Source organism: Condylostylus longicornis, unplaced genomic scaffold (genome assembly GCF_029603195.1).
Source record: "Condylostylus longicornis isolate FDR11 unplaced genomic scaffold, ASM2960319v2 ptg000135l, whole genome shotgun sequence".
Classification (NCBI taxonomy): domain Eukaryota; kingdom Metazoa; phylum Arthropoda; class Insecta; order Diptera; family Dolichopodidae; genus Condylostylus; species Condylostylus longicornis.
Window position 1 is genome coordinate 3,709,828 of NW_026578103.1, and position 20,448 is coordinate 3,730,275.

General features: G+C 23.4%; 1 protein-coding gene across 1 annotated transcript in view; it reads left to right on the forward strand.

Moving 5' to 3' along the window:
* Positions 1-1,164: 1,164 nt before the first annotated feature.
* The window catches only part of LOC129615131 (hemicentin-1-like), a 189,431-nt gene continuing 170,147 nt past the window's right edge, over positions 1,165-20,448 (forward strand). The window contains exons 1-2 of the mRNA XM_055530208.1: positions 1,165-1,198; positions 7,862-8,057. Of these exons, the coding sequence (XP_055386183.1) occupies positions 1,165-1,198; positions 7,862-8,057 (230 nt within the window). The remainder of the gene's footprint in view (positions 1,199-7,861; positions 8,058-20,448) is intronic.

Consider the following 20,448-nt stretch of genomic DNA (forward strand, 5'->3'; position numbering starts at 1 on the left):
ACTTAATACAATTTTAGTTTACATGAATTTTATATTTTATTTAATATAATTATAAAATATTTTTAAATAAAAAGCAAAAAAAAAAAAATATTTAAAATTCAAGCAAAAATTATAAATATTTTTATAAAGAATAAGAACTATGAATTCAAAATTTCAATTAAAAAGAAAATTTTTTTTTTAATTAACATCAGCATATAGAAAAATATATTTGTATAAATAACAAAAAAAGTCTTTGTTTTGTAAAATGTACTTAAAAAACCAAAATTGATTTTAAATTATTTGCAAATCTTTTAAGCCAGAAAAAATATATAAATATAAATTTGTAAAACATTATTTTTTTTAATTATTTTTTAACAAACAAAGACTTAATAATATTATTTATGAATTTATTTAATGTAATTCTTCTAAAATTTATCTTTATTTGCAAAATAAAAGTCTCAATTTTTAAATATAAGATTTATATACTTAAATAAATTTATATTCGGTATATATATTTAGTAAAATCATATAACAAACTTGTTGTTGGGATTACAGAAATTTATTTATTTTAAAAGAATATTGTCAAAATTACAAATCATGGCATCCAGAAACCTAAATTGAATAAATAGAATAGTTTTTATATAAAGAATGTATTAATTAATTTTATTTCTTAAATGTGAAATTATATAATAAATATTGATATGAATAAAAAACTTTTGATCATACAAATAACAATCATTGTTTAAAAAATCTTAATGAAAAAGTCGAACTTTGGTTTACAAGTTAGTAAAAGGTAGTTTAATAATCTAATGTCTAATTTAATTTTAAATATACTGACAAATTCACGAATCTGCAATATTTGAATCTGCAAGCGAAAGCTCTTCAATTTAACAAAGTCCCATAGTACATGCCTTCTTAGATGATAGTTTAATATTGGCTTTAGTACAAGTTATTTCAAAATATAATAAATTTTTAGCTTAATTAATCTAAGAGGAATTATTTATAGATTATGATGTGAATATAGAAAAAATGTGTTAATTTTATATCAAATTTTGACTGAGTGTAGCATTTCTATATAATGTACAATTTAAAATGTAAATCTACTTCATTTCTATCAAAACTGTTCAAGAAATTTAGAGCATTTCTTTATTTAGAGCATTGCACGATGAATAACATTTTTATATTATGACTGTTAAATTGACTGTTATGCTTTATGACAGTAAAATATTCAATGGCTTATTTTGCAAAAGAAATTGTTATTATTAAAATTAATTTAAATGTAAATTTAAAAACAATTGGTTTTAAATCGAGAAAGTACATTTTTTTCAAATTTGTTGCAAATGTGTTAAAAATTCTGATTAAAATTTCATTTCCAAAATGAATACAATATTTTGGTTTTCATTTTAATAAATTTGCAGTGTAATAGTTATAGATTTTTTTTTAATTTTATGAAATGCATATGAATTTTTCATTTTTTTCACAAAATTACTCTCAAAACTCGAAATAACAATATTTGATAGATATCTTTATTTATACGAAGAGCGTGTATTTATTTACAGTCATGCTAAAAAATACACGATTCAGGTACACTCATAAAATGTTCTTTTAAATCATTGAAATTGTAATTCATATATGTATGTATAACAGAATACAAAAAAAAAATTGATGTTATTCAAAAATTTTTTCTCACTTTGTTTTCAATTTTCCTATATTTGATGGTATTCTCAGCTGAACAACCATACATATTATATTTTATACATGGTGTATATAGCGTTTAGTTTGCACATCACAGCAATTATTCAAATTGAGATGGAAATCTAAATGCAAACAATAATATTTGTTAGAGTATATACTCGTATGCATTTACAATTTATATACAATATGAATATACATGAGCAAATACAAACATATGTACATATATTCAATGAAAACAACAATAAATGAATGGTAAATGGATAAAGGATGTCTTCGAAAATGTTCATCATTTTGTGAAGTGATTTTTCTTTTTCTTATTTTTTCTTCCTTTTAAAATTTTGTTTTGTTTCTTGCACCCTCATTTGCATGTAAAAATTGAAAATAGAACATTTGATTGTTCTTTTTTTTCTTTTAGTTGTTATGTCTTCTTAAATCTTAACGCTTTTGAGAATTTTTTTTTTGTTTTTTTGAAATTTAAGCTTTGTGCATAAAGTTACAAGTGTATCTTATATATATACATTCATAAATGTATATTTAGATATTAAAAGTAGGAATGTGTTTGACATTAGCTGATATTAAAACAAAAACAAAGTCCTTAAAAAATAAGAGAAGAAAAGAAAAAAAGAAAACTGAAAAATAGTAGGAAACAAAAAGGATAAATGAACAGTATTTATGTGTATACCGTTAGGATTACATATTATTGTACTTAATACATCAACATGTACACAAATATACACTTATGTTCGTTGTGACCTGAGCAATGAGCAGTCATATAAAATCTAAAAAGTCTTTATTGAATTACTTTTATTCAAAAGGAAAAAAAAAATATATTTTCTGATTTCATTTTGTTTTTTGTTTATGGAATTAATTCATAAACTTCTTACGTCATGAGAATTATCAGAATCAACTTAAAATAAGCATCAATATATTATCCAGACATATATGTACATATGTATGTGCTGTTATTCGTTAACAATAAATTTTATTCGTTATTTTTTCACTTTGATTCAGTTGTACTTCTTAATTTGACATTTAAGGTCCTTATTTGAATATTAATATGTATAGTATATTGTACATCGAACATGCATTCCTAAATAAGACTTCAAATGCAACAAAAAATCCTAAACAAGTGTAACAATTCAATATATTCCATATACAATATGTAGGAATGTTCGTACACACACATACACATTGCATACTTATAATCCTTTTTAAAGTAAATTGAACTATACAAAAGACGTAAGAGTATTTTCGTTCAATGTAAGAGCAAGTAAAGTACATACTTAAATGTCGCAGAGTTTAGGAATTAAAATATGTGTGCAATTATTGTTTAAGTATATATATATATATATATATACATATATATAGTGTATTAGGTATTACTTATATTTCAATGAGTTTTGTACATAAGAATTTCCTATTTTAATCCGATATAAAGGGTATTATAATGTTAGAAGGTTTCATTGATTTCTTTAAGATATTCTTTCATTTTATTCTTTATATTAGACTTTTCATATAAGTGTATAATGTATGTATATTATACACATATTAGTTGATTAAATACCAGATACACAATATATACATAATAGGAAATTGAATTTTTGAATAAGTCAATTTTGATTTCTAATTACAATTGTTGTAGAATACATTCGATTTAAATGTGTTTATAAATATGTATGCATGAATGGTATTATTGGTTTTAAATATTGTTGATATGCTATACGAAACTATGTGAATAAAATAATGAAGAACTTGTATCAATGTCTCAAATGAAAAATAAAATTATTGAAACATTTCTTTTCAAAAGTAAGTAGAAAATTCACAAAAAAGTTTTAAGAGTATAAATTTCAAACGGCGGTTTGACCTTTACATAAAACTTCTGTTGATTCCGTTTAGATTTTAATTAAAATTTATTTCAATTCGAATTCTTCTGCATGTAGGAGAAATAAATTTGCACTTTATAATTATTTATATGGAAATTATCAATATACGAATATATTTAATATAGAACCAAAAAACTCAAATGAAAAGCAATTACTCAGTTTTGTGCTACTAGCATGAACACTTTAAAAATCTTTTTGCAAAATGGCCATATTAAATATTATTTAGAAAAAAAAGGATCCATTTAACAATTCAAAAATATTTTTTGCAAAATTAGCAAAATATTTTCCTTTTTTTTTTATTTAAAACGAGCATTTTCTGAGATTGCACATTTTTTCTTTACCACTTTATCACTTGTTAGATTTTGTTTTTTCTTTTGAAAAATCCATTCTAATGTATACCTGTTTAAAATTATAAAAATTCAGAGAACAGACTTAAGTAACGTTAAATTTTATTTCACTTTGAATTTTATGGCCTTCAAAATAATCCTTTATTTTATTAAAAAAAAAAGGCTAAGAGAAAAAAGGATTCTTATTATTTCAAGTTGAAAATTTTCATCAAGTCCATATACAGATAAGTGTGCCTTAAGAAAAACTAAAAAGAGCAAAGAAAACGAAATATTGTAGCACCTCCTTTAAAAAAGAAAACAAATTGAAAAAAAAATTTAACTGCTTTAAATTTTCTTTTATCGCTTGAGACATTTGAAATGTTCAATGTCATTATTTTCATTTTATTAAATGTGGAAAAGTGGTGAAATTTCCGTTTTAATAGTGCATGAACGAACATTCGAGAAAATACTTTTTTCTTGGCGTTAAATTTATATTTTTCTCATTAAACATAAAATGAATTTTAATTTGACGATTTGATTGGTAAAAAAGCACATTTTATAGTTTTGTCGTTACGCAAATGCCAAAAATTCAAATACTATAATATTTTGAAATAATTTCTTTTGTATCGCATTGAACACCAATCAATATTTAAGGGAACCGTGAGTTCAGAACGGCCTTTTGAATTCAGAATCATTGGCCTAAGTTAGGGTTCCATTATGAGAGAATAAAATTTTTCGAAGTAGGTTGGGTTTCCTGTTAAGTAAAAAGGCTTTCCTGTAAGTGAAAAGATATCCATCTCTCTGAAATCGAATTTTTTAATGATTTAATTGTATATAAAAATTTATTAAACAATTTTATATCTGAAATGGTGTAATAGTTTTGCTAAGCAACGCGAAAATGGATGAGCGGCAAGAAAGAAATTCATAAGCATATTTTTTTTTGCAATTGCCTTGTAAAATTATCTTAAAATGAAAATTATAAATTATAGGAGAAAAAGCCTTCAATTTACGTTTCTTTATTCAAGTTTATAATGAAATTTCCTTAATTAGTAAGGGCATCTAAATTTGAATATTATAATAAATTAAATGCCATATTTACGAGTAACATAGCACTTCTCTAATTTTTCCAAAAACAATCTTTTGCATCTAATGCATAATTTACTTACATAATTTCCTCCATTCATACTTTATTCAGGCTCATATTTGAAATCCTATTCGGTTAAATTCCTTAAGTGTTTGAAAAAATTTAAAACAGTTTTCTTTATCATTTTTAAAAGAATTGTTGAATTCGTAATACCTAGAGCTTGCCGTTTATAACAGTCTTAAAAATATTTTTACATCTTTACAAGTTAAAAAGAAACGAAAATGAAGTCTAACCAATTGTTTTCTTTTCAAAATTTTATACCACCAGCACTGAAATCACTTTAAAATCTTAAGAAGAATTTACAAAAGAAAACTATAATAAATTACATAAGAAAAGAAAACTTGTTTTTACAATTTGAAAATCTGAAACTAAAAAGAAAAAAAAATCTATGAAAAAATTAAATGCAATTGGGAAAAAGGTGTGTAGGAATAAGGATTTTCTTCTTTCATTCCACCTGCGGCACTTTTATTTCACTTTTTTTACTTATTTTAGTAATTTTACATAAAACAATAATAATTTTTTTTGTTCAGTTTTTTATACAGTTTAATGTTGACAATAATAAAGATGGCGTTTTATACTCGTATTTTGCTTAAGTAGACAAAATGCAGGAAGAATATGCGCTTGCATCGGAACTCATTTTGTGAAGTTTAAAAAATTAAAAATCGTAAGCTTTATTTTATTGGCTTTAGAACACATACGAAACAATGTGTAGAATTTATACAAGTGGGCAAACTTTTTCAAAATTTTTCAAATTCTAATGGCAAAATTTTAATTTTAATTAAAATCCTTATAAAATAAATAGCAATTTATTCCTAAATTGTAAAATAAAGAACAATTGTTCAATAATGCGTTTAAGAACAATAAATTATTCCCGTGGTTGTCTTACTAAAATGACACAAAATTATTTATTAAATTAGAAAGTGAATTTGTGCCCATCTTAGAATCTTACTTAAACTCACATAATGTAAAAATATGTACGAAAATGATATTCTTGAATACTGAAGGGAATTAAACATCGCAGCTTATGAGTACATAATAATTATGGCCGTTAAATTGAAACTTCACAACTGGAATACCGTTCTTCTGCAACATTGCAACGTGCATTTCCTTAACTAATCCCATAGTTCCCTATACCTTTATTCTTACTCTCTTTTATAAACATTTTTTTCTTTTATCATTTCATTACTATTATAATTTTGTTCTCTATTTGTACAATTATTTTTATTATGTAAAAAATAATCAAGACATTTTGTTGTTTTTTTTTTATTCAAAGTTTCGTTTGTTTTGTGTAAAATTTTTTATAGTGACAAAACAACATAGAATTCATACAATTTTCATGAGTTGATTTGACGTTTTTGTCATAAAAATGATATTAAAAGTATAGTTTCAAAGTGAAATGTTTCATTTTCTATGCATCAACTTATCTTAGATCCTTAATGAAAATTTAATGTTTTACTACAAACTAATGCGTCAAAGTTTTTGAGTCGTGTACTTTGTTGCGTTGTTAAATAATCGGTTTTGAATATTCTTCTATTCAATTCTAATTTCCAGCTGATCTTGATGTAAGGGCTCTTAAATCTGTATTTTCTGTAATTTATTCATGTTTAGCTTCTTTTCCAAAGAAAATGGCATAAAAATTTTACGCCTCATTAATCGCTATTAATTCTTCACCATTTCCTCATTAAATAGCAACGTTTTCGCTTGCCAATTTGTTTTTGATCTTTCTTGCAAATGTTACTTTAAATAAAAGTTGATATTTCGCCTTCGTCTATTGAATTTTCTTTGAAATATTAAAAAATTCTTAAAAAGTTTTAAAGTTGTTGCTGTTATTTAAACTAATAACAAAATTTATATAAATTTTAACATTAAAGCTTGTACTATTGCAAAATTCGACCGGAATAAAATTAATTAAACATTAGAGCGTACACGTTTACTGAGTACCTTATTGTAAGGATGAATTTTAAAAAACTTTTCTTGAAATTTTGTTTTTATGTGCAATTAAACTAACAGAAAAATTTTCTATTTTGAATTGATTTTACCTTGGAAAATTTTATAGTTTTTGCACCAAAAAATTATTTTCATTTGTAAAAAGGATAAAAGGAAAAATTTAAGATAAAAAAAGAAAAGAAAAAATTCTTTTTATTATAGTAAGTAGATCCTTAGATTCTTTCGTTATTTTCCTGCGTTAAATGACTCTATTGTTTAGTTTTACTTTCTTTTTGTTTTTTTTTTTGTGTTTGTACATAATTTAAATAAAATGAAAATGAGAATTTTATCTTGCTCTTAACTTAAAACAAAAAAAAAAACAAGAAATTGTATTATGCAATCCAAAAAATAGGAAAAAATCTATTTCAAGATTCTAAAATAGAAAAAGTTTTCTAATCCCTTGGAAAATTTACTATGCTGTGATAACAAAGTCAAAAATGAACCTTCTTTTCTTTTAATTCTTCCTTTTAAATTGCATTTATTTTAAACAATATTTATTAAGATTAGTTAGTAGTCTATTTAAATGACAAGATTTATTGTAAATTAATTCAAGATGAAAAGAAATGAAGAAAAAAAAATATTAAAATTAAAAGTAAGAATTGCAAATAAAAGGGAATAAATTGCTTTTTCTTTCATGCTTTTTTTTTTCTTTCATTTTAATATTCTTGACATTTTAAATTTAAATATTTTGAAAACATTTTTATAGTTTTTCTAACAAAGTCTTTGTTAAAAATAGAAAACACTTTTGTTTTAATAAAAATAATCTTCAACAAATAATTAAAAAATTCAGGACACAGAGAAAACAAAAAATTAATGTGAAACTTTTTATTTTTTTTGTATTTTTTCAGGTTTAGCCATATTAGCATTAGTATTAGCAGAAGAAGCCCTTGATACTAGAGAGGGTGAAGATCTTATATTAAAATGTCGTTTTAATGAACAACAAAGATCTTCAGAATTCTCATATTATTGGGCGAGATGGACAACGAATCCAGTAAAATTCGAAAATGTAGCTATCGGTGATATACAATTAAATTCAAATTACAGGTATGTAGAGAAAAATGGATTATTTAATTTAAAATCTTTATAAAAGGAAATTTTTATTTGTTTATTTTCGCACTAAAATCTTTAATCAATGATAAAAATCATAGATCACAATGAATTGCTTCCAATCATCAGTAAGTTATATAACAAAAATTTAGATATCGTCCTGTATATTCCATTTTTACTCAACGGGCTAAAAGAAATTAAGTGAAAATGATAATATTCGCTTAATAGAATTTTTAATTATTAAGTGGGAAGAGGTTTGATTAACATTTGAAACCTTTTCATATTATGGTCTTTCATGACCAGAAACGGCCACTTGCGATGTTGTTTTTTCCTAAAACTCCAGCAATCGTAGATGGAAATGAAACGGCCTCAAAAATCTTAACTGGATCTTCGCTTAAACAAGTAGTATAGTTCCATATCTCATAATAACCATAAAAACTCTCTGAATTCAAGTTTTTTTTTTGTATTTTAAATAGATATTAAAAGTCTGTTAAAATATTTTTGATTTTGTGATTTTTATTCTACAGCTCGTGTTAATAGCATTATATCTTCACTGTGAAATATAAAATCTTATATTATTTGTTTTTCCACGACCACTTATAACTTTTATTCCATAATCAAATCAAGTATTTCTGACCAATTTTATTATTAAAGAATTTGAATTCATTTTTCTTTTATTTTTACTCGGAAAACTTATCAATTGAATGATTTGACATTTTTTTTATTATTTGAATTCACATCGCACTAAACTAAAAAAAAAATCCTTATGTTTCGACTTATAGTGCAACAAAATATCAAAAAAACCCAAAAATAAGCTGTCCAAAACTTTTAAAATTTATTTTATTCTCAGAAAAATAAAAATTTTTATTATATTAAAGTTATAATATTAAAAGCGATAAAAATCAATCAATTTTTTAGAAAATGTTTTAGAAAATTTTGGCGTACTAAAAATAATATTTTTTTTTTTATTTAATATTTAAGAAGTTAAAAAATAATGAAAGAGATAAACGCATAAAATATCTGATAAAGTTAAATTTAAAATTGATCGCCATAAAATGACTTCTAAAAAGCAAATTTTTATTCAATATTCATTGGAAAAATGCATTATACAATTTTTGCATACAATATTTTCCAATTTATATGCAAATAAATCATGCATCAATGATCCAGCGATGAGAATTCATCATTTATTTAAAAACTTTTCAAATATTAATATGCTCTGGTATGATAAAAACATATGTACACATATACAGATAACGTGGCGCCAGCCAAGAAGGATAATTTAGATTTTGAATACACACATGCATATATACGTATACGGCATACGACTTTATCAAAATTAATAGCTAAATTCTATTTTATAGAAAAAAGGGCACGTAGAAATTATTCTATATTTTTTCTGACAATTCTTTCGAAATAAACTTACTAAAAGTTTTATTTTTTTTTAGAAAATAATGTTATGTTAGATAATAATAGAAAATTTTTATGTTTGATATAGTTTTGAAGGTCATTTAATATTTTGTAGAAAGAAATAAATTTTATTAGGCTTGAATTTTTGGTATACATTAAATCAAAAATATTTGATTGAAATAGGTTCAGTTTCAACAAGTAATTTTATTTAGTTTTATTAAAGAATTTTTTAAGAAATTGAATTCTATCAAATTAATAAATGTATTTTTCCATAATTTTTTATGGTAGAGGCGCGTGTATAATTAATTTGGTTGAAAATTGATTTTATTAGTTTTTAATAAATCGCACGCATTGAAATCTTGTAAATATTCAAACCTATTTAACAAAATAAATTTGAGAAATTTCCAGTTCAAATATCAATGTATTAAAAATCCCAGTTCTCACTCCAAGTTTGTATACTATAATGTTTTTTTATAGATTTATTGATTATATTCATTCTATTTTAATAAAGAATAAAATCTAGTATTTTATTAAACCTCAAAAAATTAAATTTATCGTTCAATACATAGCTGTCATGAATAAATTTTTGCAAAATCACGTTTTTATAATAATATTTGACTCTATATACTTTCTGATCAAATCAAATAATTGAAACTCATCCTTTTTTAGGATGTATTCTATATTTTTTTCCTATATAGAATAATGAGTATATTAATTTTATATACTTTATCACAAAAAAGGTGACAATGAATTTTATTTAAAATATAATGATGAATATTGTATAACAGTTAAAATGTTAAAGTGATAGTAAGTGAAATAAAGTAAAAGTCAATATGATTTATTGGGAAGTGACTAAAAACAAAAATTTTTGTTGAAAATATCGGTATCGGTATCAGATGTATTGAAATTTGAATTCTAAATAGTTCGAAAAGCATAGTATAGAAAACATATAAGCAGAAAATGTGACAGATACAGAAACTATAAGCTTCTTGGAAGTCTGTAACTTTTTTTTATTTAAGACTTGAAAATATTTATAAGTAGTTAGGAGTGCATGTAGCAACAGGAATTGAGAGTGTTCCCTCCCATTCTTGAAAGGTTACAAGTAGTTTATTAATTTAATTCAACGCAAAATATTTTGAATGATATTCGACTAGTCTTGCTTCTGCATAGCCTTAACCTATATTGTAGAAGGTCTATATTTAATTGAAATTATTTTCTAAAAAAAATTCAATCAATATTTTATCTATTGTTGTTATAAGTGGAAATACAATATTAAATAAGTGGAAATTAATTTAATGAATAATTGACTAAAATTTTCCATGAATTTTGAACAGAGCTAAATATTTTAAAACTTTTATATTAATATTTTAGAAAAATAAAGTCATTACAAAGCAATTTACATAAAATAATTTTTTAAATTTCCAACTATTCTATAACTTTATATAAGCACCTTCATGACTTTTTCTAATATACGTAAACTTATTCATATATACGTACATTGTGTATATGCATACACAAAATAAATCAAAATCTAAAAGTAAAAGGTAAGAATAGCAAAAACAAAAAAGAGGAATTTTAATGTAGGTGAGAAAATTTTATTTCTTTCGGCAGTTTATTTTACGGTCCAATAATATTAAACCATTTTACCTTTATAAGTATACAATAAATAATAATAAAAAAAAATCAGGTGATTCATCTTTAAATGATTACCGTAGTTTATAAAACTACACTGTTTATAGGTAATAATATGTAAATAAATACATACTACATACAAATATTATGTGTGTATTTGTAGGTATACATACATTTTTATTAAATATCTGCACCTTATTTACCTTATTTACACTTTATGAAAAATCGTTTAACAAAGGTACCCGTAAGTGATTGTAGTTCTTCAGGATAAAATACTACAGAATTTGTAATTTTCAGTCCATTAAATAGAAAAAAAAGGTTTTTCTTCCTCTTTGCCTCTGTGTTAGTATGTTCGGAAACTTATTACGTACATATTCGTATATAGGTATAAAAATTCTCAAAATTCATAAGTAAATTTTCAAGTAATTTTTAAAGTTATTTTTTTTTCCTTTTTAATATTTTTATAGTTTTTCTTTTGCCATATTTTTGGTCAAGTAGATTTCTATTGATTAAAATTGGTCCATTTAAATGATTTATGATTACAGCCCTCCATAACCTATTTTATAAGTAGAGGTACACTAAAATTTGTTAACCTTATTGTTGTAAGCTTGACCACACTTTTTATATAAGAAATACAAGTCTAAAAGTACAAAAGAAAAAAGTTACTGCGCTTTTTAGCATTTTTCTAAAAACAAAAATTGCAAAATTGTGCCTTTTATTTTCAATTCCTCCGTCCGTGTTTCGATTTACAAAACTTCTACATTTAGATTCTTTATTATATCGAGACCACAAACATATATTATTTAAATTCTGTACACCCAGAAAGTAGTGACTCCATTCTCAAAATTCAAATATTACAAAACACCGTTATTTGAGACCAGTTTTTTTTTAATTTTTGACTTCGTTTTTCTTCCAAATGGTAAATTGTAGGAGCCTGAAATTTTTGAAGCTTTTTGTCACTAATAAATAGTCTACTTCCTCCCCAGTTTTTGGTATCAAAATACGTAAAAATTGAATATTTCCGAAACTGCATGCTTTTTAAAATTTCTATAAAAGCAAAAAGCTAACGGAAAATGCCATGCCATCCTAAAATATATTTATTTGTCTTCAAACACTTATAACTGTTGGATTCGACCATTACGTAAGTGCTTTTTTAAATTATTTTCTTTTGATTCTCCCAAATGTATGCAATTATTTGATGTAGGTATTTGTTGTATATTAATGACTTTTACATAATACACAGAAAAAAAAGAGTAGAGAATTTACCTAAAACAATAGTATAAATCACCTAATGAAATGCTTGATTTTCAGCCTCCTAAACTATTTAGCTACATTGCCTAATTTAAATTAGCTGAATTTACTTTTTAATAATTAGGAAAATTAACCAAATAAATTAGCTAATTTATCTACAATACTAGCTAAAACACCTAAACATTTGTCTGGATTTCAACTAAGCAAATAGTTGGTTCACCTAATCTTTTAGTTGAATTATTTTAAAATCTTTTTGGAATTCAACTAAAGAAATTGGAATTTCACCTAAATAAGTAGCTGAAAAATATTCCCTACAATAGATAATATGCCTAATTATTTAGTTATAAGAATCGAAAATATAACTATTTAATTAGATAATTAAAATAGAGTTTTTACCTATTATATTAGAAAAAGTACCTAAATAAATTCGGCTCTCTTCAAAATTTATTTAGGCTTAATCCTGAAAATAAGAGGATGTTATAAATTAAAAATTAAGTTTTGTTTTATTAAATTTTATTTTTTCCGTTAATGTTACCTTATTTTAGATTTTTATTGTTTTTAAATAAATCATACATGTTTATATATCTATATAAACGGTGGCTTAATTTTGATAAATATATTTTTATTAGACATATAGTTATTAAATGAAATCCACCTATCTTATATCATTTGTTTTAATTATTTTTAACAGTTTACACTTTTGTCTGCTTACATTATAACATAAATAATGTGGTTCATAATTATTTATAAGCAATTCTTCACAACAAAAGAAAAATGTATTATTTTTAAAACATATATAGGTAATCAAAAAAAAACTTATTGGTTTTCAAATCACTAAAAGTAATTACGTCATTAATTTGGTATAAAGTATTGTGGACATATAATTTATTTATGCAACTTAGTTTTTCAAATTTCAAATTTTTCAGGCTCCAAATGTAATGATTGACTTTCTGAAAGTCCTGCAGAACTACATCTTCGTTTCAATTTGTATCGACTTTTTAACACTCCTGCGTTTTGGTATTTTTTAGATAAACTGACCTTGACCTTTAGCTCCAACGTAAATTTACTAAAAGTAAAACTATATCAAGAATTCAAGTAATTACATTAACGTATAAACAATAAAAAAACAACTACTAACCAAATCGAAAGTTTCGCTTATGCTACTACCTTTGATATTATATAATTGATGACATTATGTATTGATAGAATATAATTTACCTGTAAAATCGGGAATTAACTCTTCCAAGCCCCAAGCCAAAAGAAGCGCTTCGGTACCCTTGCACAACCTCGAGTTCGCTATATTCAGTGGTAGATTTATAATTTCTACATTTTAAATAACAAACGAATTATTTTTTTCCATCAGGAAATCGGGAATTATTTAATTCTTTTGATAGTTTTATCAGAACAAGAACCAGATCCTGATTTTTTTTACTTATGTACTTATTTGATTTCATAAAAATTTTACACTTTTAAATTGCCGTTCACTTATGTATTCAATAGTAACAAGTTTCTCGTATAACTTTTAACACAATTTTAAAATTATTTGTAAACAATTTTTATTTTTTTTTAAGTAATAATAATGACTTTTTTAAAATTTTTTAAAATTAATTTCAATCACTAAAAATTTACTTTACAAAAACAAAACTATGCTTCTTAACTATATCAATATTCACCATGTACTAGCTTCTATTCAAATACTTTAAAAATTAGAATACAAAAAAAACTAGCGGTACTTTGGATTTTCTCTTAATAAAACGAGTGTTTTTATGTGAATTCAGCTAATGTTTTCGATATTTCGACTAATGTTTTAGTTAATTTTTTTTGGAGCAAAATAAAGTGGCTGAATCACCTAAAGTTATAGTTAAGATATTTAGAAAAGTAGTCATTGAAGAAGAAAAGTAACGGTATTTTGTTTTTTATTTTTTCTGAACAAAATATTTGATCTTTTGATAAGTCAGCCAATGCTTTCGGTAGTTCAACTAATGTTTTAGACAATTTTTTGCAATAAAATGAAATAGCTGAATCAACTACTGTTGTAGTCAAAATATTTAAAAATGTAGTCATTGATTAGGAATTTATATAAAAACTGTAAATTTATTTTTTGTTTTCTTTTCTAAAATAACCAAATGTTTAGGTGAAATGTCTATTAAAATTAGTTGAATATTTTCAACTATTTATTTTAGATAATACACCTAAAGGATTAGACATATCACCTATTTTTTTAATATTGTATTCAACTAATTCTAAATAGTTGAGCCAGCTAATAATGAATTTTAAAACAGCTAAAGGAGTTGTCAATACTTCTAATTGTTTATAAAAAACACCTAATTTGAGATCAGCTAATTACGATTAGTTGAAAAATCTTATTCATTTTTTTCTGTGTAATTGTTGTTAACATAACAATTGTTCAAGAGAAAAGTGTTACTTTGCAAACCGTTACTTTGATTCAACTTTATTATTATTTAATGTGAAAAAAGTTGATTTTTGGGCATTTTAGTTAAACATTTTGAAAAATTTATAAAACATAATTTTTATTTGTATGTATGTATATGTATAGGTATTAGGTATATTTACATTTGTGGAAATTTATTTTAGTTTTCTTTTGTATTTTATTATTTTATTATTGTTATTGTTGTTGTAAGAAAAATCCAAGGGAACAAATGAACATCAATTTAATACTAGGAAAAGGTGTTGAGTAAAAGTTTATTGCGCTTTTCTTTATTACTCATTTTTTTTTCCACGTGTTTTTTATATTCTAAGTTCATAAATAAAAAGGAAGTCGAAAGAAAAAAGCAGGAAACTATGATTTATATTATAGTAGAAATGGAATTAAGAGGAATTTTGGTTTTCTTTTTTTAAAATTACAAAAAAAATATAAGATCATTCAGAATTGTCTGTAGGTCAAAGTATTCGGTGTGAAATTGGCGAATTTAATTTTCGAGTTTTTAATTTTTAAGTGTTTGATAACAAAATCTATTCTAGGATAGTTCGAGGCTATTATATGTAATAATGTGCAACCTTATACTTGAAGATTTTTTATGATTAAAAATATTTGATGATTAAGAATTGTATGATTAACTTTCACAATTTAAATCTTCGTTAACAATGATAAGTTTTCTTCATTAGTTTTCTAAAAAACCATGTCCATTCACATTAAGTTAATCACGAACCTTTTGCATGGAAAAATTCTTTTCAGATTTTCTAAACATTTATTTATCAAACGTTTTTCGATGCGGAAGACTAGTCAAACAAGTTCTGATAAAAATGGCTTAATGTTATTGTAGGGAAAAGAAATGAAGCTAAATTTGCCAGTAAAATTTTACAAATTAGACTTTTTCATATAAAGTTAGTTTAATTAAATTGATCAATCATACTAACGTATATAGCTAGGTACATACTAAAATGAAATTTAGGATTTAATTTAAGAAGACGTCCTTTATCTAAAATTGAATAGCTTTGATTCACAAATAATTCGCCATCCATTAATTAAATCTAACAATATTCGATACTATATTAGAAGCTAAATGTATTTTTCATTTTTATCGACAATTGTAATTACGATTTCCTGTACTTTAATTTCTTTTTTAATATCTTTTGAATTGATATGCAAGTAAGTATACGAAATTCAAACCGAATCACAAAGAGAAAACAAACATAAAATTAATGCAACTAAAATATTTTTTATTTATCGAATTGTAAAAGACTTGTATAAAGAAAATCAGTTAATCATTCAATATAAAATATAAAGGATATTCGATAGGAATAGAAATGATACGAAAATGAGTAGAGAAAACTTAAATTAAAGAATTTTCTTGTTTTTTTTTTTATTTTTTACGATGAAACTTTTCTTTTCATATACATTATTTGCTATCTCTTTTTCTTTTATGTTTATTAAATTATAAATAACATGTATGTATATATGTAGATGTACATATACTTACAATATATACATAAATAATGTACATTTTCATTATGTTATTACATAACTTTATTTATTACTTTATGGTAACACATGACATGTTTAAATAAGAAAAATATTATAGATCTCAAATTCTATAATGAATGATTTTTAGGAATTTAGTGTAAACATAAAATTATCCAAAATGTTGTAGATGGATGTACAAAAATATAAATTAATATTTTATACAAGAAAATAGATAAAAGTTGATTGAATTTCATATAGGAATTGAGATAGTTAATGAAGAAAAAAATATTACTATTCTGTTTTTGTTTTATGATTTGGAATCTTTATTTTATAGGATTTTAGATGATTCCAAAAAACTTTTTATGATAATAATTTTTATAAAACCATAAAAATTTTTATATTAATACCAGCATATAAGTTGATGTGTTATGTTTGTATAGGTGGCTTGACCTTGATTTGTTTATTTTAATTGGAATCTTTGAAATGAGATTCATAAAAGTGAGTTATCTATTTTTTGACTTTTTATCTGGCAATTGATGGGCTGCCAAAATTTTTTCAACCAATTTTTTATATTGAGACCTTTAATTTACCATTTTTGTATTTTTGCGTTATGTACTTGCTTAAAAGACTTACTTAGTTAAAAATCCAACTAAAACTTTTAATCAGAACAAAAATTTTTCACAACTGAATTATTATCCCAATTACAATATCTTACATGAAAAATATTAATAATAATTCAACTTGCTTGAAATTTCATATTGTAATTTACATATTAATATTGCAGTTATAATAGATTAATGTTGCTTTTCATTCGTATAGTCAGTGTTCTTTCCTAAAGGTCATATTTAAATTACCAATTTCTCTAATTTGATAAAATATTTTTCTTCCATAATACTTTTCATATCAAATTAATTCTGAAAATGTTCATACAAATGTATGCAAATAATATGTAACTGCATGCACAGTGTTTCACACAAACGCTAGCAAATAGTACAGTCCTTATATTATAAAAAACCAGCGAAATATCTTACTACAGGTATAGAGCTCGAATTTAATATTCTCATCTATTCAAAATGTTTGTTTTAATTAATGAATTTTTTTCAGAATCGTTTTCTGCAAATATTTAAGATCTATTTAAAATAAGCACCAAAATTAATGTGAATGTTACGTACTATATTCAATAATTATTTTACAGCTAAAAGCTACTATATTTTAAAAAAATAACTTATGTAGCCTAAAAATTTTTAAATGGTTAAGTTAAAGTAAATGAAGAAAATTGGAAAAACTAAAATGGTATTTAATGCTTCTTCCAAATAAAATTCGATGATTCTTCTAAATACATGATCCTCAAGAATGCTTTAAAATTCTTGAAGACACAAAAAAAACAATATTACATTAAAATGAAAATTTCATTAGGCATTGAAGTTTTTGTTATTTTTATAGAATATTTCTTGCATCCTTAATGCTATTAATATCTTCTGTTTTGTTTTTTCCTATTAAAACTATAACCACTGTAAATATGTATGTGGTGTTTGTGAACTATAAAAATATAATTTTTCTAAGAATTGGTTTTTACATTTTATTATTTTTATAAAAATTATTTTTTAAAAATCTGTCTATCTCGACGTCTAAAATACGTCTATCTAAAGGTTATATAATTGTGAATAATAATGGCAGAAAACCATCGGCCTCAACAAACTATTGTAACATAGAAATAAATTGGTTTTTTATTTGACCACAAAACATAATGAGAAAAAATAATTTATTTTTAAATAGAAATTTAAAAATAATTCTGAAAAATTTTGATGCTAGCCTTTTTCACCAGGAGATGAAACTAGATTCTTTTGAAATGTAAAATTGATTATAATGTCCCGTTGAAAGGCAAATATAACGCTCTAGGTGTATAAAACACCTTTATCAGTCTATATAAAGTAGAATTTTAGAAGAGCAGTTAAACACGTTCTGATAAAAATTAGTTAATATTTTTGTAGGGAAAAGAAAAGTTATTCATTCAATATTTAAATTTAATTTAAACAAAATTTTTACCCCTAAACACTTAAATTTTCATACAAAACTGCGTTTGTTTTGGAGGAACAAAAGGAAAAATTGATGAAAAAGATGAGCTGAATGTTCCTTTTCTACGGTTTTTAGCTTATGGTTTTGATTTATTTTCTAATTCTTATGGAAAAATTTTTATTAGCTGTTCAAATTGAACTCAAATCTAAAGACGAAAAACACTAGATGCATAAATGTAAATTTGAAATGAAGCAAATTATCTAGTTATACGAGTATTTTTACTCCAATACTATAATCCTGTATTTTGAACCTTATTAATGAATTTAGAAAAATGTTTAAAACATTTTAAAATAAACCTAATTCGATATAACGTTGTTAACTTATAGAGAAGGAATTTGAAATTTATATATAAAGAATTTGAAAATTAATTTAATAAAAATTCTTAATTCAGAATTATTGGTTTTCAAGATTAACTATAAAATGTTAAATTTAATTGTAATCTCTATAAAGCTTGCTTTCTTTAAATAGACGTGATGTTTCTAGAAATTTCTAGGTATAGATTATTTAGACTGAGTCGCTCAACATTTTTTGTGTTAAAAAGATGACTTTGAGAGATGTCGCCTATTCGATAACTCTTAGATAACAATGGTCAAAAGAAAAGAGAATATATAAATAAAGATAATGACAAAAGGTATATTCCCAATATATTATATGTGAACATTTAATATAAAGCCTAGAGGCGTTAAACATAATGTTTGTACACGAATATCCTTTTTTTGCTCCTTTTTCTTTTTTCTGTTTGTTTTTTTTCTTATTTAATAATAAAGAAGATCTGTCAGAAAATATGTTTTTTCCAACCTTTTCTCTTTTATTTTGTCCATAATATTCTGCTTTTGGTTTTCCATTTTATTTATTTACTTGTTGTTTTTTTTTTGTATTCTTGTGCCATACTATATGGTTTTCATACTAATAAATATTCCTGTTAATAAGATATATGGAAGATAGTTTTGAAACAAACATTAATTTAACCACCTCCGTCTATGTTCTTATGAAATTCCTGAATATAAATATACAGAAGGAAAGATATACAATAAATTCAACATTCTTATAATAATGTGTAGGTCATTGTGGTGAAAAATTGAAAAAAAAAGAAACTAAACAGAAGGAAAAAATGCAAAAAAAAAGAAAAAAGAAAACGAAACCTTTGAATTGAACAAGATGGTTTCTTAGCTGCTTTAAGGATGAAATTTGGACAATATGCGTGTAATATAAAAGAATATTTTTCAAAATTTATACTGTCCAGAGGACATAAAGGGAAATAGAAGACAAAAACATTATACAATGTCGGTATGTATAGGCCAGCAAGGAGAACAAAATTATTTATTTTTCTGGTTTTAATTTGTTTTTACGTTCTAAAAGAATGTTATGTATAGGTTACAAGACAAAAAAAATTGATGAAAGATTTGAAAAATTGATTTTACACCAAGTTAAACCAAGTGTTGCTCTACCAAATTTTGTTTTTAATTTCGTAACCAAAGATATCACAAAATTTCGAATAATTTCTTGGAAAATGTAAATAAAGGTTGCCTTATTTTATATACACTTATACATATAGTAATTTATTTTAATAATTTTTGGTTTTCTCATATAAAATACATAGAAATATAATTCTATAATTGGAAAGAAAAAATACATACATTTAATAAATTATAGTAAAAATGTTGAAATTTTAATGTAACCAAGTATTAATGAGATAGAATTTTTAAAACTTAATTGGAATTTGTAAATTCTGATGGGATAACTTACTTCTGATAGCAATATAATATTATTAAATTTGTAAGTACATATTTCATTTCAATTGAAGAGAAAAATATTGCATATACAAAACTACAGTTTTTATGTAAAACGGAGGCAATAGGAACAGGTTATTCTTATCCCATTTTATTATTTTTTAAGCTCAATAATCAAATACGTATTATAAGGATCGCAAAGAAACTATTGCACAATATTAAAAAAGAAACAGACGATATCTGAAGCTATGCAACAGTTGAAATGAACTTCGAAATGAAATTGATATTTTAGAATGCTTAAAGAAATTTATTAAAAATTAAAGAAATAAAAAACCATCACGTTTAAAAAAATTTTTTTATTTAT